We start from the raw sequence: 26026 nt of genomic DNA, 5'->3' as shown, positions 1-26026 counted from the left end.
ATGTGACGGATTGTAAAGGCAGCTGGTATGTGACGGATTGTAAAGGCAGCTGGTATGTGACGGATTGTAAAGGCAGCTGGTATGTGACGGATTGTAAAGGCAGCTGGTATGTGACGGATTGTAAAGGCAGCTGGTATGTGACGGATTGTAAAGGTAGCTGGTATGTGACGGATTGTAAAGGCAGCTGGTATGTGACGGATTGTAAAGGCAGCTGGTATGTGACGGATTGTAAAGGCAGCTGGTATGTGACGGATTGTAAAGGCAGCTGGTATGTGACGGATTGTAAAGGCAGCTGGTATGTGACGGATTGTAAAGGCAGCTGGTATGTGACGGATTGTAAAGGCAGCTGGTATAGAACGGAGTGTAAAGGCAGCTGGTATAGAACGGAGTGTAAAGGCAGCTGGTATAGAACGGAAAATAAAGGCAGCTGGTATAGGACACTCCACCTTGTAACTAACTAACCCACCTGAATGAGGTGGTAGCTGGAAGTTCATGCAGCTACTACCATTCATAACTACAGTTACATAAACTATCATATATAGCAGCATATGTGGTATATGTTACGTAGGATAATCCAGAAATGTCTGACCAAGTTATTTGTTTCCATTAGGGTCCTTGTTAGGTGCGATGAGGGACGGTGTAAACCCTGGGGACTAGACTCTGGTTTACTGGGGCTGTGAGATACAAGGTACCCCAGTGGAAATACGAGGACCCCAGTGGAAATACGAGGACCCCCAGTGGAAATACGAGGACCCCCAGTGGAAATACGAGGACCCCAGTGGAAATACGAGGACCCCAGTGGAAATACAAGGACCTCCAGTGGAAATACAAGGACCTCCAGTGGAAATACAAGGACCCCAGTGGAAATACAAGGACCTTCAGTGGAAATACGAGGACCCCAGTGGAAATAAGTCACTTTGACTTGTTTTTGGGTTATCCTGGGTAATTTACATTATGTATGATAATTGTACCTGTGCTAAATCAACTTGCTAACTCACCAACACATGACGGTGAGGTGCGGCAACCGCAGCTCCCAAGCCGCACCTCTACTATATAAGCAGCGGTGCTGAGCCGGAGGCTCCACTGTCAGCTCGGCCGTCGACACGTGAAGTAGGTATTTGTTCATGAACGTTAACGAAGACGTGTACACACTGTTCCATCACCCTTACAGTACCAGAGATGTGCTGTAGAGTGAACTCAACCATCGTTACCAGCTGTACCTTCATTCCCCTGCGTCAACAGTGAAGATCTCTTGACCAAACGAACGTTTTTGGATTTCGGTGCTGATTTAAAGTCTCCAGACGGGAATTATCTGGTTGTTGGGTGCCAAGAAGACGGGAGAGACGATGAACGACAAGATCAAAATGAAGGGAGAAACGAAAGAGAGAGAACAGTGGAGTAACAAGCTAGACTTCCTTCTCTCAGTCATAGGATTCTGTGTTGGTCTGGGCAACGTGTGGAGGTTCCCATACCTCTGTTATAAGAATGGTGGAGGTTAGTACATAACATTTAATAATAATATATTTCTTTACTACAAGTACGTGTACAAGGTATACAAGTACATGTACAAGGTATACAAGTACAGGTACAAGGTATACAAGTACACGTACATGGTATACAAGTACATGTACAAGGTATACAAGTACATGTACAAGGTATACAAATACATGTACAAGTTATACAAGTACATGTACAAGGTATACAAGTACATGTACAAGGTATACAAGTACATGTACAAGGTATACAAGTACATGTACAAGTTATACAAGTACATGTACAAGGTATACAGACCATAGCTGACATCAGTGACATACTACTATATAGAAAGCCGCTTGTTATGCAGAGCATTCGGCCATATTAGGTCAGTTTTGTCCAGGATGCGACCCACACCAGTCCACTAACACCCAGGTACCCATTTTACTGATGGGAAATATAGACAACCGGTGTAAGGAAACACGCCCAATGTTTCTACCCTCGCCGGGAATCGAACCCGGACTCTCCCCGTGTGAATCGAGAGCTTTAGCCACCAAGCCACGGGGTATCGTAACGTAATACACCCTCTTACAATACGTAGTTACAATATACAGGTTTGTTATTGGAAATAAGTTACTATGAGTTTTGGGGGAATATTCTAGGTAATTTATACATATGTTGCTATGTATGATAATTTATGTAACTATTTATGTGTATCTGTTCGTGGATAAACATAATTATTCTTCGGGATTCGAACTGGACTCAGTAAACCTCAGGTTAGGTTAGGTTAGGTTAGGTTAGGTTAGGTTAGATAACGTTAAGTTAGGTTAGGTAACGTTAAGTTAGGTTAGGTTAGGTTAAGTAAGGTTAGGTTAGGTTAGGTTATGTTAGGTAACGTTAAGTTAGGTTAGGTTAGGTTAGGTTAGGTTAGGTTAGGTTAGGTAAGGTTAAGTTAGGTCAGGTTAGGTTAGGTTAGGTTAGGTAATGTTAAGTTAGGTTAGGTTAGGTTAGGTAAGGTTAAGTTAGGTCAGGTTAGGTTAGGTTAGGTAATGTTAAGTTAGGTTAGGTTAGGTTAGGTAACGTTAAGTTAGGTTAGGTTAGGTTAGATTAGGTTAGGTTAGGTTAGGTTAGGTAACGTTAAGTTAGGTTAGGTTAGGTTAGGTAAGGTTAGGTAAGGTTAGGTTAGGTTAGGTTAGGTCAGGTTAGGTTAGGTTAGGTTAGGTAAGGTTAAGTTAGGTTAGGTTAGGTTAGGTTAGGTAATGTTAAGTTAGGTTAGGTAACGTTAAGTTACGTTAGGTTAGGTTAGGTAAGGTTAGGTTAGGTTAGGTAAGGTTAGGTTAGGTTAGGTTAGGTTAGGTTAGGTTAGGTTAGGTAAGGTTAGGTTAGGTTAGGTTAGGTTAGGTTAGGTTAGGTTAGGTTAGGTAACGTTAAGTTAGGTTAGGTTAGGTTAGGTAACGTTAAGTTAGGTTAGGTTAGGTTAGGTAACGTTAAGTTAGGTTAGGTTAGGTTAGGCAAGGTTAGGTTAGGTTAGGTTAGGTAACGTTACGTTAGGTTAGGTTAGGTTAGGTTAGGTTAGGTTAGGTAACGTTAAGTTAGGTTAGGCTAGGTTAGGTTAGGTTAGGTTAGGTTAGGTTAGGTTAGGTAAGGTTAGGTTAGGTTAGGTAACATTAAGTTAGGTTAGGTTAGGTTAGGTTAGGTAACGTTAAGTTAGGTTAGGTTAGGTTAGGTTAGGTAACGTTAAGTTAGGTTAGGTTAGGTTAGGTTAGGTAACGTTAAGTTAGGTTAGGTTAGGTAACGTTAAGTTAGGTTAGGTTAGGTTAGGTTAGGTTAGGTAACGTTAAGTTAGGTTAGGTTCGGTTAGGTTAGGTAAGATTTGTCAGGAAACAGGACAAGTGTTTCCTGACGCGGGTCTTAGTTATATGATGACCCACAGCCGGAGCTTTTGGTCATCTGACCGAGGCCTTCTACTGGCTTACCGGTCCACCCCTTTAAAAATAACGCTTATGATTATAACCCCTTGTGTGTTTATACAGGTACAGGTACAGGTACACATAATTACAGTTACAAAGATTATCACACATAGTAAAATATACAAAACAACCCAGGGGGAGTTGAATATTAGCTCGAGGCCTCTCATGTTGCAATCAACACATCATCAGGAGCTTGCAATGTTACAGAAACCCAGGAAAGTCCATCAAGACTGATAGACTGAAGTGAGGGACTGATCACCTTAAACTCCTCCTCTTTTTCCACTTCTCTTTGCATTTGACTGATGAAGCCACGAGCTGACGAAACGTTTTCTCAACAAAGGTTCCAAAACGTTTCACAAGTGTCTCATTCCTCAGTAGGAAGTATACAGTTGCATATTTGCCAGTGCTAAAGACAATGATGGGAAGTGTAGCAACAAACGTAACTTGCTTGTCAACTGAATAATAATAATAATAATAATAATAATGATAATAATAATAATAATAATAATAATAATAATAATAATAATAATAATAATAATAATAATAATAATAATCTTTATTGCTACCAGTACATGATACAACTTATACAGACCATAGCTGACATCAATGACATACTATATAGAAAGTCCCTGGTTATGTTGAGCATTTCTCGCAACTTAGATCAATTTTGTCCCCAGGATGCCACCCACACCTGTCTACTAGCACTTGGAAGCCGGTGATCAGCACCTCAGTCCTGATGAAGGACTCAGGTACTATATAATGATAAATGTTACATCATTTATCCCAGGTGTCAGTACCTGTCAAGTTACAAACTCTATTCTTGGCAACATATTACGTTCATTGTAAGAATGATTCCCTGCCCCGTCCCGTAGCTGGGTTGGTAGCGCACTCACCTCACACGCTGAGGTCCGTGGTTCGATGCCCGGTACGGGTGGAAACATTAGGACGTGTGTCCTTAAGATACCTGCTGTCTCTGTTCACTTAGCAGTAAAATAGGTACCTGGGTGGTAGGCGACTTGTGTGGTGCGGGAAATGCTCTACATAACAAGCGGCTTTCTATATAGTAGTATGTCACTGATGTCAACTATGGTCTGTATAAGTTATATCATGTACTTATGGAAATAAAAATTATTATTATTATTATTATTATTATTATTATTATTATTATTAGTAGTAGTAGTAGTAGTAGTAGTAGTAGTAGTAGTATTCTGCGAGTCACTCAGTAGGGGACTGATTATCTTATCTTCCACTGTCTTCGTATATCATCTGTGTATCTATTGATAAAGCCGCTGGATGTCGTAGCGTCTTCAAATAAAGACAACCTAACCTTATCTAACCTAACCTTGCCTATTCTCTCTAGGCTGGAATACTGCTGTACATTAACATCCCCATTCAAGGCAGGTGAAATTGCAGAGCTAGAGAGTGTACAGAGATCCTTTACTGCACGTGTAAGTTCCATTAAACACTTTAACTACTGGGAGAGCCTGGAAGCACTTGACTTGTACTCACTAGAGCGCAGGCGAGAGAGATATATCATAATCTACACCTGGAAGATATTGGGGGGACTGATCCCTAATATGCACACAGCAATCACTCCATATGAAAGCAAAAGACTTGGCAGGCGATGCAACATACTTCCAGTGAAAAATAGGGGTGTCACTGGTACACTAAGAGAAAATGCAATAAGTGTCCGGGGCCCAAGACTGTTCAACAGCCTCCCACCAGCAATAAGGGGCATTACCAGTAGACCCCTGGTTGTCTTCAAGAGGGAGCTGGACAGATACGTCAAGTCAGTGTCGGAGCAGTCGGGCTGCGGTTCGTACGTTGGATTGCGCGCGGCCAGCAGTAACGGCCTCGTTGATCAGGCCCTGATCCACCGGGAGGCCTGGTCGTGGACCGGACCGCGGGGGCGTTGATCCCCGGACTGCCCTCCAGGTAGGTTAGGTTAGGTTAGGTAAGGATTGTCAGGAAACAGGACAAGTGTTTCCTGACCCGGTCATATGATGACCCACAGCTGGAGCTTCTGGTCATCTGACCGAGGCCTTCCGCTGGCTTACCCCTCCACCCCTTTAAAAATTATGATTATAATTATAACAATTAGAGATGGTACCATATCTAATTGTTATAATATCTAACAGTCACCAGTCCTTGATGCTGGTGAAGGGCTCTTGATCCAAGGCAGTGGATCACTGCTCCAGTTCCTTGAATAGAGTCTTGAACGTATTCCGTTCCCTCGGGAGCTCTGTGATCCCTACAGGTTTAACGCTTCCCACGAGAGTATTAATAACCTGCCTAGCATGGGCCAGTAGGCCTGCCGCAGTGCTCCTTCTTTCTCATCCTCTTAATAATAACATGGGACAAGAAAGTCTCCCACCAAGGCAGGGTGACCCGAGTGATTCACCATCACTGTGTCGCCAGAGGTGCGCCCACACTGCGGTTCAGACGTTCCTCCAAACAGCAAATATCCCCAACCATCCTTCAGAGTGCAGGCACTGTACTTCCCACCTCCAGGATTCGAGTCTGCCTAACCGGTTTCCCTGAATCCTAGGAATAACCAACGATAGCCAGGCAAGTGGCTTGTTCCCAGTGTTCTTAAGAACCCTTGCCCAGGATGCCACCCACAACAGTCTATTAACAACCAGAACGAGTGTCCTACACAGTATAACATCACAGCAGGTACTGGAGTAACTTACACAGGTATCTTGATGATGTTAAAGGGCTCTTGATCCAGTGACGTGGAGGTATCTTCTCCCCCCTACACCTGATGTATGTTAGTGCTTCCCCCAGGATAACCTTGACTAACATCCACACCCCGTCCTCAGCTCCTCCCCACCCCTCCCCAACCCCTCCCCGCCCCTCCCCGACCCCTCCCCAACCCCTCCCCGCCCCTCCCCGACCCCTCCCCATCCCCTCCCCAACCCCTCCCCAACCCCTCCCCGCCCCTCCTTAGCCTCAGCTAGTCTACTCATCTCATCTGGTGCCAAGAATTTTCCTGATGCTCATACTAACACTGGTAGGTGGTAGTTGTAGTTGTTGCAGATGGTGGTAGTGCTTGTTGTTGATGTTGTAGATAGTTGTAATTATTAGTAAGTCTATCCAGCTACAGGTACACATAAATACAGCTACATAAATTATCATACATAGCGAAATATGTGTAAATTATCCAGGATAACCCAAAAAGGTCAATCAGTGCGACTTATTATCATTAGGGGACCTTGTAATACCTAATTATTTAAACAATAAATTCATTAGGTGCCTTTCTGTAGCTTCATTCATTAGGTGCCTTTCTGTAGCTTCATTTATTAGGTGCCTTTCTGTAGCTTCATTCATTAGGTGCCTTTCTGTAGCTTCATTTATTAGGTGCCTTTCTGTAGCTTCATTTATTAGGTGCCTTTCTGTAGCTTCATTCATTAGGTGCCTTTCTGTAGCTTCATTCATTAGGTGCCTTTCTGTAGCTTCATTTATTAGGTGCCTTTCTGTAGCTTCATTCATTAGGTGCCTTTCTGTAGCTTCATTTATTAGGTGCCTTTCTGTAGCTTCATTTATTAGGTGCCTTTCTGTAGCTTCATTCATTAGGTGCCTTTCTGTAGCTTCATTCATTAGGTACCTTTCTGTAGCTTCATTCATTAGGTGCCTTTCTGTAGCTTCCTTCATTAGGTACCTTTCTGTAGCTTCATTCATTAGGTACCTTTCTGTAGCTTCATTTATTAGATGCCTTTCTGTAGCTTCATTCATTAGGTGCTTCATTTATTAGGTGCTTTTCATTCATTAGGTGCCTTTCTGTAGCTTCATTTATTAGGTGCCTTTCTGTAGCTTCATTCATTAGGTGCCTTTCTGTAGCTTCATTCATTAGGTGCCTTTCTGTAGCTTCATTCATTAGGTACCTTTCTGTAGCTTCATTCATTAGGTGCCTTTCTGTAGCTTCATTCATTAGGTACCTTTCTGTAGCTTCCTTCATTAGGTACCTTTCTGTAGCTTCATTCATTAGGTACCTTTCTGTAGCTTCATTCATTAGGTGCCTTTCTGTAGCTTCATTCATTAGGTACCTTTCTGTAGCTTCATTCATTAGGTGCCTTTCTGTAGCTTCATTCATTAGGTACCTTTCTGTAGCTTCCTTCATTAGGCACCTTTCTGTAGCTTCATTCATTAGGTACCTTTCTGTAGCTTCATTCATTAGGTACCTTTCTGTAGCTTCATTCATTAGGCACCTTTCTGTAGCTTCATTCATTAGGTACCTTTCTGTAGCTTCATTCATTAGGTACCTTTCTGTAGCTTCATTCATTAGGTACCTTTCTGTAGCTTCATTCATTAGGTACAGGCAGTACATTCCACTCCATTACATAAGAACGTAAGAAAGAACACTGCAGCAGGCCTACTGGCCCATGCGAGGCACGTCCAAGTCTCCCACCGGTTTAAGCCAATACCCCAACCGAGTCAGGTCAGGTCACATTCACTGGACAATAAAATGCATTTGAAACCTGACAAGCAAATACTCCCTTCCCCTAGTACCATAACTGCTCCCTTCCCCTAGTACCATAACTGCTCCCTTCCCCTAGTACCATAACTGCTCCCTTCCCCTAGTACCATAACTGCTCCCTTCCCCTAGTACCATAACTGCTCCCTTCCCCTAGCACCATAACTGCTCCCTTCCCCTAGTACCATAACTGCTCCCTTCCCCTAGCACCATAACTGCTCCCTTTCCCCTAACTGCTCCCTTCCCCTAGTACCATAACTGCTCCCTTCCCCTAGCACCATAACTGCTCCCTTCCCCTAGTACCATAACTGCTCCCTTCCCCTAGCACCATAACTGCTCCCTTCCCCTAGCACCATAACTGCTCCCTTTCCCTAGTACCATAACTGCTCCCTTCCCCTAGCACCATAACTGCTCCCTTCCCCTAGTACCATAACTGCTCCCTTCCCCTAGCACCATAACTGCTCCCTTCCCCTAGTACCATAACTGCTCCCTTCCCCTAGTACCATAACTGCTCCCTTCCCCTAGCACCATAACTGCTCCCTTCCCCTAGTACCATAACTGCTCCCTTCCCCTAGTACCATAACTGCTCCCTTCCCCTAGCACCATAACTGCTCCCTTCCCCTAGCACCATAACTGCTCCCTTCCCCTAGCACCATAACTGCTCCCTTCCCCTAGTACCATAACTACTCCCTTCCCCTAGTACCATAACTGCTCCCTTCCCCTAGTACCATAACTGCTCCCTTCCCCTAGCACCATAACTGCTCCCTTCCCCTAGCACCATAACTGCTCCCTTCCCCTAGTACCATAACTGCTCCCTTCCCCTAGCACCATAACTGCTCCCTTTCCCTAGTACCATAACTGCTCCCTTCCCCTAGCACCATAACTGCTCCCTTCCCCTAGTACCATAACTGCTCCCTTCCCCTAGTACCATAACTGCTCCCTTCCCCTAGCACCATAACTGCTCCCTTCCCCTAGCACCATAACTGCTCCCTTCCCCTAGTACCATAACTGCTCCCTTTCCCTAGTACCATAACTGCTCCCTTCCCGTAGCACCATAACTGCTCCCTTCCCCTAGAACCATAACTGCTCCCTTCCCCTAGCACCATAACTGCTCCCTTCCCCTAGTACCATAACTGCTCCCTTCCCCTAGTACCATAACTGCTCCCTTCCCCTAGCACCATAACTGCTCCCTTCCCCTAGTACCATAACTGCTCCCTTCCCCTAGCACCATAACTGCTCCCTTCCCCTAGCACCATAACTGCTCCCTTCCCCTAGCCATAACTGCTCCCTTCTCCTAGTACCATAACTGCTCCCTTCTCCTAACTGCTCCCTTCCCCTAGCACCATAACTGCTCCCTTCCCCTAGTACCATAACTGCTCCCTTCCCCTAGTACCATAACTGCTCCCTTCTCCTAGTACCATAACTGCTCCCTTCTCCTAGTACCATAACTGCTCCCTTCTCCTAGTACCATAACTGCTCCCTTCACCTAGAACCATAACCATAACTGCTCCCTTCCCCTAGCACCATAACTGCTCCCTTCTCCTAGTACCATAACTGCTCCCTTCTCCTAGTACCATAACTGCTCCCTTCTCCTAGTACCATAACTGCTCCCTTCTCCTAGTACCATAACTGCTCCCTTCCCCTAGCACCATAACTGCTCCCTTCTCCTAGTACCATAACTGCTCCCTTCTCCTAGTACCATAACTGCTCCCTTCTCCTAGTACCATAACTGCTCCCTTCCCCTAGCACCATAACTGCTCCCTTCTCCTAGCACCATAACTGCTCCCTTCTCCTAGTACCATAACTGCTCCCTTCTCCTAGTACCATAACTGCTCCCTTCTCCTAGTACCATAACTGCTCCCTTCTCCTAGTACCATAACTGCTCCCTTCTCCTAGTACCATAACTGCTCCCTTCCCCTAGCACCATAACTGCTCCCTTCCCCTAGCACCATAACTGCTCCCTTCCCCTAGCACCATAACTGCTCCCTTCCCCTAGCACCATAACTGCTCCCTTCTCCTAGTACCATAACTGCTCCCTTCTCCTAGTACCATAACTGCTCCCTTCTCCTAGTACCATAACTGCTCCCTTCCCCTAGCACCATAACTGCTCCCTTCCCCTAGCACCATAACTGCTCCCTTCCCCTAGCACCATAACTGCTCCCTTCCCCTAGCACCATAACTGCTCCCTTCTCCTAGTACCATAACTGCTCCCTTCTCCTAGCACCATAACTGCTCCCTTCTCCTAGTACCATAACTGCTCCCTTCTCCTAGCACCATAACTGCTCCCTTCTCCTAGTACCATAACTGCTCCCTTCTCCTAGTGCCATAACTGCTCCCTTCTCCTAGTACCATAACTGCTCCCTTCTCCTAGTACCATAACTGCTCCCTTCTCCTAGTACCATAACTGCTCCCTTCCCCTAGCACCATAACTGCTCCCTTCTCCTAGTACCATAACTGCTCCCTTCTCCTAGTACCATAACTGCTCCCTTCCCCTAGCACCATAACTGCTCCCTTCTCCTAGTACCATAACTGCTCCCTTCTCCTAGTACCATAACTGCTCCCTTCTCCTAGTACCATAACTGCTCCCTTCTCCTAGTACCATAACTGCTCCCTTCCCCTAGCACCATAACTGCTCCTTTCTCCTAGTACCATAACTGCTCCCTTCTCCTAGTACCATAACTGCTCCCTTCTCCTAGTACCATAACTGCTCCCTTCTCCTAGTACCATAACTGCTCCCTTCTCCTAGTACCATAACTGCTCCCTTCCCTAGCACCATAACTGCTCCCTTCTCCTAGTACCATAACTGCTCCCTTCTCCTAGTACCATAACTGCTCCCTTCCCCTAGCACCATAACTGCTCCCTTCTCCTAGTACCATAACTGCTCCCTTCTCCTAGTACCATAACTGCTCCCTTCTCCTAGTACCATAACTGCTCCCTTCTCCTAGTACCATAACTGCTCCCTTCTCCTAGTACCATAACTGCTCCCTTCCCCTAGCACCATAACTGCTCCCTTCTCCTAGTACCATAACTGCTCCCTTCTCCTAGTACCATAACTGCTCCCTTCTCCTAGTACCATAACTGCTCCCTTCTCCTAGTACCATAACTGCTCCCTTCTCCTAGTACCATAACTGCTCTGGTTCCTGACCTTGACAAATATGATATTTTGGTCGCTGTGAGCAGATTTAACTTTAGTTGTTTTACTCTGTCTTAAGAACATCAAGAAAGAGCACTGCAGCAGGCCTACTGGTCCATGTGAGGCATGTCCAAGTGGCCTACCGGCTTATGCCACTGACCCAAACTAGTCAGGTCCAGGTCACAACCTCAGACCCACTAGCACAAGCTAGTCAGGTCCAACTCACACCTACCCACACCCACTCAGTTCTGGTCACCGTATTACAATACAGAATGGATATAAATGCTCTGGAAAACGTACAAAGGAGGATTACAAAGTTGATCCCATGTATCAGAAATCTTCCCTATGAGGATAGACTGAGAGCCCTGAATCTGCACTCTCGAGAAAGGCGTAGATTGAGGTGTATAAATGGAAGACAGGAATAAATAAAGGGGATGTAAATAACGTGCTGAAAATATCTAGCCTAGACAGGACTCGCAGCAATGGTTTTAAGTTGGAAAAACTCAGATTCAGGAAGGATATAGGGAAGCACTGGTTTGGTAATGAAGTTGTGGATGAGTGGAACAAACTTCCGAGTACCGTTATTGAGGCTAAAACGTTGTGTTGTTTTAAAAATAAGTTGTGATGAATGGTTTGAAAAACCGACAAGTTGATAAATACAGCATGACTGGGTGTGGGTAGGTGTGAGTTGGACCTGACTAGCTTGTGCTGCTGGGTCTGATGGCGTGTTCCTTTCTTAAGTGGATGTAACCTGAACCTGACTAAGTTGAGTCAGTGGCTTAAGCCGGTAGGAGACTTGGACCTGCCTCGCATAGGCCAGTAGGCCTGATCCAGTGTTCCTTCTTTCTTATGTTCTTAGCCAGTAGGATTCAGTACCCGGCTTGGCACATGGGAGGTGATGAGGTTCGATCCAAGGAAGGGAAGAAATGCTCAAATTCATCGCATCAAGAGCCCCTTGGCGGATATCAAGGCGCCACCTTGAAGGGTTTCAAACCTGTGTCAGCAAGTTTATCCGATGCTCTTCGGCTGGCGGAATGTTTCCCGCGCTCTGATTGGCCAGAGCACGTGCCGCCTGGGGAAGTTTCCTGCGCGCTGATTGGCCAGAGCACGTGCATCCCTGGGAAGTTTCCGTGACGTCACAGTCAGACATGGCGCCTCCTCCACCCTCTACACATCACAATTATTTCCCTCCAGAAAGCAGCTGAGAGCCGCGCTGTGAGGGCGAGATACAGCATGTACATAACTACATCTTGTTCTAGTCTTTCTCAAGTGTTTTATAGCCCAGAGTAGCCACATAATGTGCCATATTAGCCTTGTTTTCCTTCCAGGAGAGGGAGTCATCCTGCCTGATGACCGTCTTAGGTCAATACGTCTTAAGAGATAATATTGTCAAAATTATAAACGTGAGGACATAGACGAATATAATTCATATCAGCATTGTCCATGAGTAAAAAAAAAAAAATGCAAACCATTTTACTTATTTTTATTTTGGACGTTGACTGACTTTGTATAAAGAGACAGACACGAAAATAAATAAAATAGCTTATACGGTTATTGTTACACACGGGGCCAGGAGCTGTGACTCGACCCCCTGTAACCACAACTAGGTGTGTTGTGAGGGAAGCGGAAGCAGCAGAGTGATCAATGGTTGAGTGGAGGCACCAGCACCACCGTACTTACACTAATTGTTCACTCTACTTGGCTGGCTGGTTGCTAACACGCACTCACGCACTCTACAGTTGTGCTCACTTGTGGTTGTAGGGGTCGAGTCTGAGCTCCTGGCCCCCCCCTCTGCTGGTTACTGCTAGTCTACACTTGTATAACACGCACTCTTATGTTTGTATAACACGCACTCTTATGTTTGTATAACACACACTCTTATGTTTGTATAACACGCGCTCTTATGTTTGTATAACACACACTCTTATGTTTGTATAACACGCACTCTTATGTTTGTATAACACGCGCTCTTATGTTTGTATAACACACACTCTTATGTTTGTATAACACGCACTCTTACGTTTGTATAACAAGCACTCTTACGTTTGTATAACATGCACTCTTATGTTTGTATAACACGCACTCTTACGTTTGTATAACGCACTCTTATGTTTGTATAACATGCACTCTTATGTTTGTATAACACGCACTCTTACGTTTGTATAGCAAGCACTCTTACGTTTGTATAGCAAGCACTCTTACGTTTGTATAACGCACTCTTATGTTTGTATAACATGCACTCTTATGTTTGTATAACACGCACTCTTACGTTTGTATAGCAAGCACTCTTACGTTTGTATAACATGCACTCTTACGTTTGTATAACACGCACTCTTACGTTTGTATAACATGCACTCTTACGTTTGTATAACATGCACTCTTACGTTTGTATAACATGCACTCTTACGTTTGTATAACACGCACTCTTACGTTTGTATAACATGCACTCTTACGTTTGTATAACACGCACTCTTACGTTTGTATAACATGCACTCTTACGTTTGTATAACATGCACACTTACGTTTGTATAACACGCACTCTTACGTTTGTATAACATGCACTCTTACGTTTGTATAACACGCACTCTTACGTTTGTATAACATGCACTCTTACGTTTGTATAACATGCACACTTACGTTTGTATAACATGCACTCTTACGTTTGTATAACACGCACTCTTACGTTTGTATAACATGCACTCTTACGTTTGTATAACATGCACTCTTACGTTTGTATAACATGCACTCTTACGTTTGTATAACACGCACTCTTACGTTTGTATAACATGCACTCTTACGTTTGTATAACATGCACTCTTACGTTTGTATAACACGCACTCTTACGTTTGTATAACACGCACTCTTACGTTTGTATAACATGCACTCTTACGTTTGTATAACATGCACTCTTACGTTTGTATAACACGCACTCTTACGTTTGTATAACACGCACTCTTACGTTTGTATAACATGCACTCTTACGTTTGTATAACATGCACTCTTACGTTTGTATAACACGCACTCTTACGTTTGTATAACATGCACTCTTACGTTTGTATAACATGCACTCTTACGTTTGTATAACATGCACTCTTACGTTTGTATAACACGCACTCTTACGTTTGTATAACACGCACTCTTACGTTTGTATAGCAAGCACTCTTACGTTTGTATAACATGCACTCTTATGTTTGTATAACACGCACTCTTATGTTTGTATAACACGCACTCTTACGTTTGTATAGCAAGCACTCTTACGTTTGTATAACATGCACTCTTACGTTTGTATAACATGCACTCTTACGTTTGTATAACACGCACTCTTACGTTTGTATAACATGCACTCTTATGTTTGTATAACAAGCACTCTTACGTTTGTATAACACGCACTCTTACGTTTGTATAGCAAGCACTCTTACGTTTGTATAACACGCACTCTTATGTTTGTATAACACGCACTCTTACGTTTGTATAACACGCACTCTTATGTTTGTATAACACGCACTCTTACGTTTGTATAACACGCACTCTTACGTTTGTATAACACGCACTCTTATGTTTGTATAACACGCACTCTTATGTTTGTATAACACGCACTCTTACGTTTGTATAACACGCACTCTTACGTTTGTATAACACGCACTCTTATGTTTGTATAACACGCACTCTTATGTTTGTATAACACGCACTCTTACGTTTGTATAACACGCACTCTTACGTTTGTATAACACGCACTCTTACGTTTGTATAACACGCACTCTTATGTTTGTATAACACGCACTCTTACGTTTGTATAACACGCACTCTTACGTTTGTATAACACGCACTCTTATGTTTGTATAACAAGCACTCTTACGTTTGTATAACACGCACTCTTACGTTTGTATAACACGCACTCTTATGTTTGTATAACAAGCACTCTTACGTTTGTATAACACGCACTCTTATGTTTGTATAACACGCACTCTTATGTTTGTATAACACGCACTCTTACGTTTGTATAACACGCACTCTTATGTTTGTATAACAAGCACTCTTACGTTTGTATAACACGCACTCTTATGTTTGTATAACACGCACTCTGGCGTTTGTATAACACGCACTCTTACGTTTGTATAACAAGCACTCTTACGTTTGTATAACACGCATTCTTACGTTTGTATAACACGCACTCTTACGTTTGTATAACACGCACTCTTACGTTTGTATAACACGCACTCTTACGTTTGTATAACATGCACTCTTACGTTTGTATAACACGCACTCTTACGTTTGTATAGCAAGCACTCTTACGTTTGTATAACACGCACTCTTACGTTTGTATAACACGCACTTTTACGTTTGTATAACACGCACTCTTACGTTTGTATAACACGCACTTACGTTTGTATAACACGCACTCTTATGTTTGTATAACAAGCACTTTTACGTTTGTATAACGCACTCTTACGTTTGTACAACACACACTTACGTTTGTATAACACGCACTCTTATGTTTGTATAACAAGCACTCTTACGTTTGTATAACACGCACTCTTACGTTTGTACAACACACACTTACGTTTGTATAACACGCACTCTTATGTTTGTATAACAAGCACTCTTACGTTTGTATAACACGCAATCTTACGTTTGTATAACAGCCACTCTTATGTTTGTATAACAAGCACTCTTACGTTTGTATAACACACACTCTTACGTTTGTATAACACGCACTCTTACGTTTGTATAAAACGCACTCTTATGTTTGTATAACAAGCACTCTTACGTTTGTATAACACGCACTCTTACGTTTGCATAACACGCACTCTTACGTTTGTATAACACGCACTCTTATGTTTGTATAACACGCACTCTTACGTTTGTATAACACGCACTCTTACGTTTGTATGACTACACATACAACACGCACTCTACACTCATACAACACGCACTCTACACTCATACAACACGCATTCTACACTCATACAACACGCACTCTACACTCACGCAACACGCACTCTACACTCATACAACACGCACTCTACACTCATACAACACGCACTCTACACATACAACACGCACTCTACACATACAACACGCACTCTACACTCATACAACACGCACTCTACACATACAACACGCACTCTACACATACAACACGCACTCTACACTCATACAACACGCACCCTACACTCATACAACACGCACCCTACACTCATACAACACGCACTCTACACTCATACAACACGCACTCTACACTCATACAACACGCACTCTACACTCATACAACACGCACTCTACACTCATACAACACGCACTCTACACTCATACAACAAGCACTCTACACATACAACACGCACTCTACACATACAACACGCACTCTACACTCATACAACACGCACTCTACACTCATACAACACGCACTCTACACTCATACAACAAGCACTCTACACTCATACAACACGCACTCTACACTCATACAACAAGCACTCTACACTCATACAACACGCAGTCTTCACTCATACAACAAGCACTCTACTCTCATACAACATGCACTCTACACATACAACACGCACTCGACACTCATACAACACGCACTCTACACATACAACACGCACTCTACACTCATACAACACGCACTCTACGCATACAACACGCACTCTACACTCATACAACACGCACTCGACACTCATACAACACGCACTCTACACTCATACAACACGCACTCTACACATACAACACGCACTCGACACTCATACAACACGCACTCTACACATACAACACGCACTCTACACTCATACAACACGCACTCTACACATACAACACGCACTCTACACTCATACAACACGCACTCGACACTCATACAACACGCACTCTACACTCATACAACACGCACTCTACACATACAACACGCACTCGACACTCATACAACACGCACTCTACACATACAACACGCACTCTACACTCATACAACACGCACTCTACACATACAACACGCACTCTACACTCATACAACACGCACTCTACACTCATACAACACGCACTCTACACTCATACAACACGCACTCGACACTCATGCAACACGCACTCTACACATACAACACGCACTCTACACTCATACAACATGCACTCTACACATACAACACGCACTCTACACTCATACAACACGCACTCGACACTCATACAACACGCACTCTACACTCATACAACACGCACTCGACACTCATACAACAAGCACTCTACACTCATACAACACGCACTCTACACATACAACACGCACTCGACACTCATACAACACGCACTCTACACATACAACACGCACTCTACACTCATACAACACGCACTCTACACATACAACACGCACTCTACACTCATACAACACGCACTCTACACTCATACAACACGCACTCTACACTCATACAACACGCACTCGACACTCATGCAACACGCACTCTACACATACAACACGCACTCTACACTCATACAACACGCACTCTACACATACAACACGCACTCTACACTCATACAACACGCACTCGACACTCATACAACACGCACTCTACACTCATACAACACGCACTCTACACATACAACACGCACTCGACACTCATACAACACGCACTCTACACATACAACACGCACTCTACACTCATACAACACGCACTCGACACTCATACAACACGCACTCTACACTCATACAACACGCACTCTACACTCATACAACACGCACTCTACACTCATACAACAGGCACTCTACACTCATACAACACGCACTCTACACTCATACAACACGCACTTTACACTCATACAACACGCACCCTACACTCATACAACACGCACTCTACACTCATACAACACGCACTTTACACTCATACAACACGCACTCTACACATACAACACGCACTCTACACTCATACAACACGCACTCTACACATACAACAAGCACTCTACACACATACAACACGCACTCTACACTCAAACAACAAGCACTCTACACTCATACAACAAGCACTCTACACTCATACAACAAGCACTCTACACTCATACAACACGCACTCTACACTCAAACAACAAGCACTCTACACTCAAACAACAAGCACTCTACACTCATACAACAAGCACTCTACACTCATACAACAAGCACTCTACACTCATACAACAAGCACTCTACACTCAAACAACAAGCACTCTACACTCAAACAACAAGCACTCTACACTCATACAACAAGCACTCTACACTCATACAACAAGCACTCTACACTCATACAACAAGCACTCTACACTCAAACAACAAGCACTCTACACTCATACAACAAGCACTCTACACTCATACAACACGCACTCTACACTCAAACAACAAGCACTCTACACTCAAACAACAAGCACTCTACACTTATACAACAAGCACTCTACACTCATACAACAAGCACTCTACACTCATACAACAAGCACTCTACACTCATACAACACGCACTCTACACTCAAACAACAAGCACTCTACACTCATACAACAAGCACTCTATATTCATACAACACGCACTCTATATTCATACAACACGCACTCTATATTCATACAACACGCACTCTACACATATAACACACTACACATATAACACACTACACATACAGCAGGCACTCTACACTCATACAACACGCACTCTACACATATAACACACTACACATACAGCACGCACTCTACACTCATACAACAAGCACTCTACACTCATACAACAAGCACTCTACACTCATACAACAAGCACTCTACACTCATACAACACGCACTCTACACTCAAACAACAAGCACTCTACACTCATACAACAAGCACTCTATATTCATACAACACGCACTCTACACATATAACACACTACACATACAGCAGGCACTCTACACTCATACAACACGCACTCAAGACAGCAGGTGTACGCACGACCGGTCCCTGACATGCACTGTGTGTCCACACACCAGGAACTTCTAGTATCAGCTATCGTCAGGACTCCTCGGTCACACTTTCTTTCATATTACATCCAATCGAATCCAGTAAAAGACTAAGTGAAAATCCCCTCCACCCCTTCCCCGAAGCCTTACACGCACTCTACACTCGTGTGACACGCACTCTACACTCGTGTGACACGCACTCTACACTCGTGTGACACGCACTCTACACTCGTGTGACACGCACTCTACACTCGTGTGACACGCACTCTACACTCGTGTGACACGCACTTTACACTCGTGTGACACGCACTTTACACTCGTGTGACACGCACTCTACACTCGTTTGACACGCACCCTACACTCATGTGACACCCACTTTACACTCGTGTGACACGCACTTTACACTCGTGTGACACGCACTCTACACTCATGTGACATGCACTCTACACTCGTGTGACACGCACTCTACACTCATGTGACGCACTTTACACTCGTGTGACACGCACTTTACACTCGTGTGACACACACTCTACGCTCATGTGACATGCACTCTACACTCGTGTGACACGCACTTTACACTCGTGTGACACGCACTCTACACTCATGTGACATGCACTTTACACTCGTGTGACACGCACTCTACGCTCATGTGACACGCACTCTACACTCATGTGACACGCACTCTACACTCATGTGACACGCACTCTACACTCATGTGACACGCACTCTACACTCGTGTGACACGCACTCTACACTCATGTGACACGCACTTTATACTCCTGTGACACGCACTCTACACTCGTGTGACACGCACTCTACACTCATGTGACACGTACTTTATACTCCTGTGACACGCACTCTACACTCGTGTGACACGCACTCTACACTCGTGTGACACGCACTCTACACTCGTGTGACACGCACTCTACACTCATGTGACACGCACTCTACACTCGTGTGACACGCACTCTACACTCGTGTGACACGCACTCTACACTCGCATAACACGCACTCCACAATCATATAACACGCACTCAACACTTATAACACGCACTCAACACTCGTATAACACGCACCCTACACTTGTACAACACGCACTCTACACTCGTATAACACGCACTCTACACTTGTATAACACGCACTCAACACTCGTACAACACACACTCTACACTCGTATAACACGCACTCTACACTTGTATAACACGCACTCAACACTCGTATAACACGCACTCAACACTCGTACAACACGCACTCAACACTCGTACAACACGCACTCAACACTCGTATAACACGCACTCAACACTCGTACAACACGCACTCTACATTCGTATAACTCGCACTCTACACTCGTATAACACGCACTCTACACTTGTATAACACGCACTCAACACTCGTATAACACGCACTCAACACTCGTACAAGAAGCACTCAACACTCGTATAACACGCACTCAACACTCGTACAAGAAGCACTCAACACTCGTATAACACGCACTCAACACTCGTATAACACGCACTCTACACTTGTATAACACGCACTCAACACTCGTATAACACGCACTCAACACTCGTACAAGAAGCACTCAACACTCGTATAACACGCACTCTACACTTGTATAACACGCACTCTACACTCGTATAACACGCACTCTACACTTGTATAACACGCACTCAACACTCGTATAACAAGCACTCAACACTCGTACAACAAGCACTCAACACTAGTATAACACGCACTCAACACTCGTGTAACACGCACTGTACACTCGTATACTACATACGTATGTATACACATGTATACCACACAAGTTGGCAACATTAACAGAACCTGTTAGACTGTCCTTGTCCGCAGATAACATGCTGAATGCATAAATATTTTGGTAAGCTTGCATGGTGAATGAATAATGAATACTTAAATTGTTTAGTAGCTTCGAGCAGGCAGCATACGCCGTCCTCGTAATGTTGTGTGATAAGTTCTCCCAAATACCTGTCAGAATCCGTATTCTCTTGACCTCCAGATCTCTCATGATGTTCCACACATCTTCACGACTGTATTGCCATCAGTCATTTCAATCGATAAAAAAATAAGGGACTTACAAAGAGGCTGGCACAGCCCTCTGCCTTTGCTCAACCTACAGCTTCCCTTCTTGTAATAGTTCCTAATTATGTGAAACATAGTAACACCGAGCTTCAGTGACACTTAATCCATAGATGTGTTAATTCGGCATTTGACTTTGTTTTCCCGTTCATATTCAGAGCAGGATTAAGATTTTGTAGGCCCCTGGGCTCCAAGTACCGTGAAGTCCCTGGGCTACAGGTACTGTGAGGCCCCTGGGCTACAGGTACTGTGAGGCCCCTCGGCTATAGGTACTGTGAGGCTCCTGGGCTGCAAGTACTGTGAGGCCCCTGGGCTACAGGTACTGTGAGGCCCCTGGGCTACAGGTACTGTGAGGCCCCTGGGCTACAAGTACTGTGAGGTCCCTGGGCTACAGGTACTGAGACCCTTGGGCTACAGGTACTGTGAGACCCCTGGACTACAGGTGCTGTGAGGCCCCTGGACTACAGGTACTGTGAGGCCCCTGGGATACAGCATCTGGAGGCCCTCCAGCCGGCAGAGGCCCCTGGGCTGCAGCACCTTGAGGCCCTACAGCTGGCGAGGCCCCTCGGCTGCAGCACCTGGAGCCCCTCCAGCTGGCGAGGCCCCTGGGCTGCAGCACCTGGAGGCCCTCCAGTTGGCGAGGCCCCTGGGCTGCAGCACCTGGAGGCCCTCCATCTGGCGGAGGTCCCAGTGCTGCAGCACCTGGAGACCGTCCAGCTGGCGGAGGCCCCGGGGCTGCAGCACCTGGAGGCCCTCCAGCTGGCAGAGGCCCCTGGGCTACAGCACCTGGAGGCCACCCAACTGGCAGAGGCCCCTGGGCTACAGCACCTGGAGGCCGCCCAGCTGGCGGAGGACCCTGGGCTGAAGCACCTGGAGGCCCTCCAGCTGGCAGAGGCCAATGGGCTGCAGCACCTGGAGGCCCTCCAGCTGGCGGAGGCCCCTGGGCTGCAGCACCTGGAGGCCGTCCAGCTGGCAGAGGCCCCTGGGCTGCAGCACCTGGAGGCCGTCCAGCTGGCAGAGGCCCCTGGGCTGCAGCACCTGGAGGCCCTCCAGCTGGCAGAGGCCCCTGGGCTGCAGCACCTGGAGGCCCTCCATCTGGCGGAGGTCCCAGTGCTGCAGCACCTGGAGGCCCTCCAGCTGGCGGAGGCCGCTGGGCTGCAGCACCTGGAGGCCGCCCAGCTGGCGGAGGCCCCTGGGCTGCAGCACCTGGAGGCCCTCCAGCTGGCGGAGGCCAATGGGCTGCAGCACCTGGAGGCCCTCCAGCTGGCGGAGGCCCCTGGGCTGCAGCACCTGGAGGCCCTCCAGGCCCTCCAGGCCCTGGGCTGGAGGCCGTCCAGCTGGCGGAAGCCCCTGGGCTGCAGCACCTGGAGGCCCTCCAGCTGGCGGAGGCCCCTGGGCTGCAGCACCTGGAGGCCGTCCAGCTGGCGGAGGCCCCTGGGCTGCAGCACCTGGAGGCCGTCCTGCTGGCAGGGGCCCCTGGGCTGCAGCACCTGGAGTCCCTCCAGGCCCTGGGCTGGAGGCCGTCCAGCTGGCGGAAGCCCCTGGGCTGCAGCACCTGGAGGCCCTCCAGCTGGCAGAGGCCCCTGGGCTGCAGCACCTGGAGGCCGTCCAGCTGGCAGAGGCCCCTGGGCTGCAGCACCTGGAGGCCGTCCAGCTGGCAGAGGCCCCTGGGCTGCAGTACCTGGAGGCCGTCCAGCTGACGGAGGCCCCTGGGCTGCAGCACCTGGAGGCCCTCCAGCTGGCGGAGGCCCCTGGGCTACAGCACCTGGAGGCCGCCCAGCTGGCGGAGGCCCCTGGGCTGCAACACCTGGAGGCCGCCCAGCTGGCGGAGGCCCCTGGGCTACAGCACCTGGAGGCCGCCCAGCTGGCGGAGGCCCCTGGGCTGAAGCACCTGGAGGCCCTCCAGCTGGCAGAGGCCAATGGGCTGCAGCACCTGGAGGCCCTCCAGCTGGCGGAGGCCCCTGGGGTGCATCACCTGGAGGCCGTCCAGCTGGCAGAGGCCCCTGGGCTGCAGCACCTGGAGGCCCTCCAGCTGGCAGAGGCCCCTGGGCTGCAGCACCTGGAGGCCCTCCATCTGGCGGAGGTCCCAGTGCTGCAGCACCTGGAGGCCCTCCAGCTGGCGGAGGCCCCTGGGCTGCAGCACCTGGAGGCCGCCCAGCTGGCAGAGGCCCCTGGGCTGCAGCATTTGGAGGCCCTCCTGCTGGCGGAGGCCAATGGGCTGCAGCACCTGGAGGCCGTCCAGCTGGCAGAGGCCCCTGGGCTGTAGCACCTGGAGGCCCTCCAGCTGACAGAGGCCCCTGGGCTGCAGCACCTGGAGGCCCTCCATCTGGCGGAGGTCCCAGTGCTGCAGCACCTGGAGGCCCTCCAGCTGGCAGAGGCCCCTGGGCTGCAGCACCTGGAGGCCGCCCAGCTGGCGGAGGCCCCTGGGCTGCAGCATTTGGAGGCCCTCCAGCTGGCGGAGGCCAATGGGCTGCAGCACCTGGAGGCCGTCCAGCTGGCGGAGGCCCCTGGCCTGCAGCACCTGGAGGTTCTCCAGCTGGCGGAGGCCCCTGGGCTGCAGCACCTGGAGGCCCTCCAGCTGGCGGAGGCCCCTGGGCTGCAGCACCTGGAGGCCCTCCAGCTGGCGGAGGCCCCTGGGCTGCAGCACCTGGAGGCCGTCCAGCTGGCGGAGGCCCCTGGCCTGCAGCACCTGGGGGCCCTCCAGGCCCTGGGCTGCAGCCACACTCTACTTTCTGTCCTGTCATAAAAGGCACTGTGGCCACAGGACACAACATGCACTCAACAATCACATCAATACAGTCTCTTCCTCCCCCTGTCATATGTGGAGGCTTCCCCTCTCCCCTCTCCTCATTGCCTTTCCCAACTCCCGTTTCTCACTCTCTCCCCCTTTCTGCCTTTTCTCCTCCCTCCTCTCTTCCCCTCCCTGTGTATTTCTGCACAGATGTACAGAAATACATAAAAAGTCATACATAGCATCATATGTATAGATTACCTAGGATCTCTCCTCACTACCCACACACTCACTCTCCTCACTGCCCCTACCCCGCCTCTCCTCACTGCCCCTCCCCCGCCTCTCCTCACTGCCCCTCCTCCATAATCTTCACTTAACCCAGTGTGGCAGCAGATGACACCGCCCAGGATGGGTTCCATCAGAGGGTATCAGTGCCCCTCAGAAGCGACTCTCAACCAGGTCAACCCAGCTCTATTTTTCCCTTCCCTCTTAGGAATCCCTAGCGACCACCTGCGAGTCCCACTTCTGGGTTAACCACCAGCTCATGGGCCACCTCTTACATCGAGGTCACCTGTTCAGTGTTTGTTAGTGCGCGTGTGTGAGCACGTGCATGCATGTGTGTGCATGCACATGCGTGTGTGTGTGTGTGCTCACCTATTTTTGGTTGCAGGGGTCGAGTCATAGCTCCTGGCCTCGCCTCTTCACTGATCGCTACTAGGTCCTCCCTCTCCCTGCTCCACGAGCTTTATCATACTTCCTCTTAATGCTATATATGGAGCCTGTCTCCACTACATCACTCTCCAGATTATTCCACTTCCTGACAACTCTATGATTGTGTGTGTGTGTACTCTCCTAATTGTACTTACCTAATTATGGTTGCAGGGGTCGAGACTCAGCTACGGCCCCACCTATTCACTGACTGCTACTGGGTCCTCCCTCTCCCTGCTCCATGAGCTTTATCATACCTCGTCTGTTAGTTACCATTTTGTCCTAGGCACATGTCGATTAGACACTAGGCCTGTTGTATGTGTGTGTGCATGTGTGTGTGTGTGTGTGTGTGTGTGTGTGTGTGTGTGTGTGTGTGTGTGTGTGTGTGTGTGTGTGCGCGTGTTGGTGTGTGTGTGTGTGTGTGTGTGTGTGTGTGTGTGTGTGTGTGTGTGTGTGTGTTTGTGTGTGTGTGTGTGTGTGTGTGTGTGTGTGTGTGTGTGTGTGTGTGTGTGTGTGTGTTACCATTTTGTCCTAGGCACATGTCGATTAGACACTAGGCCTGTAGTATATGCGTGCGTGTGTCCGTGTGTGTGTGTGTGTGTGTGTGTGTGTGTACTCACCTAGTTGTACTCACCTAGTTGAGGTTGCGGGGGTCGAGTCCGAGCTCCTGGCCCCGCCTCTTCACTGATCGCTACTAGGTCACTCTCCCTGAACCGTGAGCTTTATCATACCTCTGCTTAAATCTATGTATGGATCCTGCCTCCACTACATCGCTTCCCAAACTATTCCACTTACTGACTACTCTGTGGCTGAAGAAATACTTCCTAACATCCCTGTGATTCATCTGTGTCTTCAACTTCCAACTGTGTCCCCTTGTTACTGTGTCCAATCTCTGGAATATCCTGTCTTTGTCCACCTTGTCAATTCCTCTCAGTATTTTGTATGTCGTTATCATGTCCCCCCTATCTCTCCTGTCCTCCAGTGTCATCAGGTTGATTTCTCTTAATCTCTCCTCGTAGGACATACCTCTTAGCTCTGGGACTAGTCTTGTTGCAAACCTTTGCACTTTCTCTAGTTTCTTTACGTGCTTGGCTAGGTGTGGGTTCCAAACTGGTGCCGCATAATCCAATATGGGCCTAACGTACACGGTGTACAGGGTCCTGAACGATTCCTTATTAAGATGTCGGAATGCTGTTCTGAGGTTTGCTAGGCGCCCATATGCTGCAGCAGTTATTTGATTGATGTGCGCTTCAGGAGATGTGCCTGGTGTTATACTCACCCCAAGATCTTTTTCCTTGAGTGAGGTTTGTAGTCTCTGGCCCCCTAGACTGTACTCCGTCTGCGGTCTTCTTTGTCCTTCCCGAATCTTCATGACTTTGCACTTGGTGGGATTGAACTCCAGGAGCCAATTGCTGGACCAGGTCTGCAGCCTGTCCAGATCCCTTTGTAGTTCTGCCTGGTCTTCGATCGAGTGAATTCTTCTAATCAACTTCACGTCATCTGCAAACAGGGACACCTCAGA

The 26026-nt window shown here is 47.3% G+C and overlaps 1 protein-coding gene across 1 annotated transcript in view; it reads left to right on the top strand.

Annotated features, from left to right (window-relative positions):
- The first annotated feature begins 1084 nt into the window (after nt 1-1084).
- LOC128701551 (sodium- and chloride-dependent creatine transporter 1) overlaps nt 1085-26026 on the top strand; it is an 84399-nt gene continuing 59457 nt past the window's right edge. The window contains exon 1 of the mRNA XM_053795293.2: nt 1085-1494. Within this exon, the coding sequence (XP_053651268.1) occupies nt 1347-1494 (148 nt within the window). The 5' untranslated portion in view covers nt 1085-1346. The remainder of the gene's footprint in view (nt 1495-26026) is intronic.

This window comes from Cherax quadricarinatus, chromosome 78, assembly GCF_038502225.1.
Source record: "Cherax quadricarinatus isolate ZL_2023a chromosome 78, ASM3850222v1, whole genome shotgun sequence".
Classification (NCBI taxonomy): Eukaryota; Metazoa; Arthropoda; class Malacostraca; order Decapoda; family Parastacidae; genus Cherax; species Cherax quadricarinatus.
Note: the sequence above shows the minus strand (reverse complement) of the source record. Positions and strands in the feature narration are given on the sequence as shown.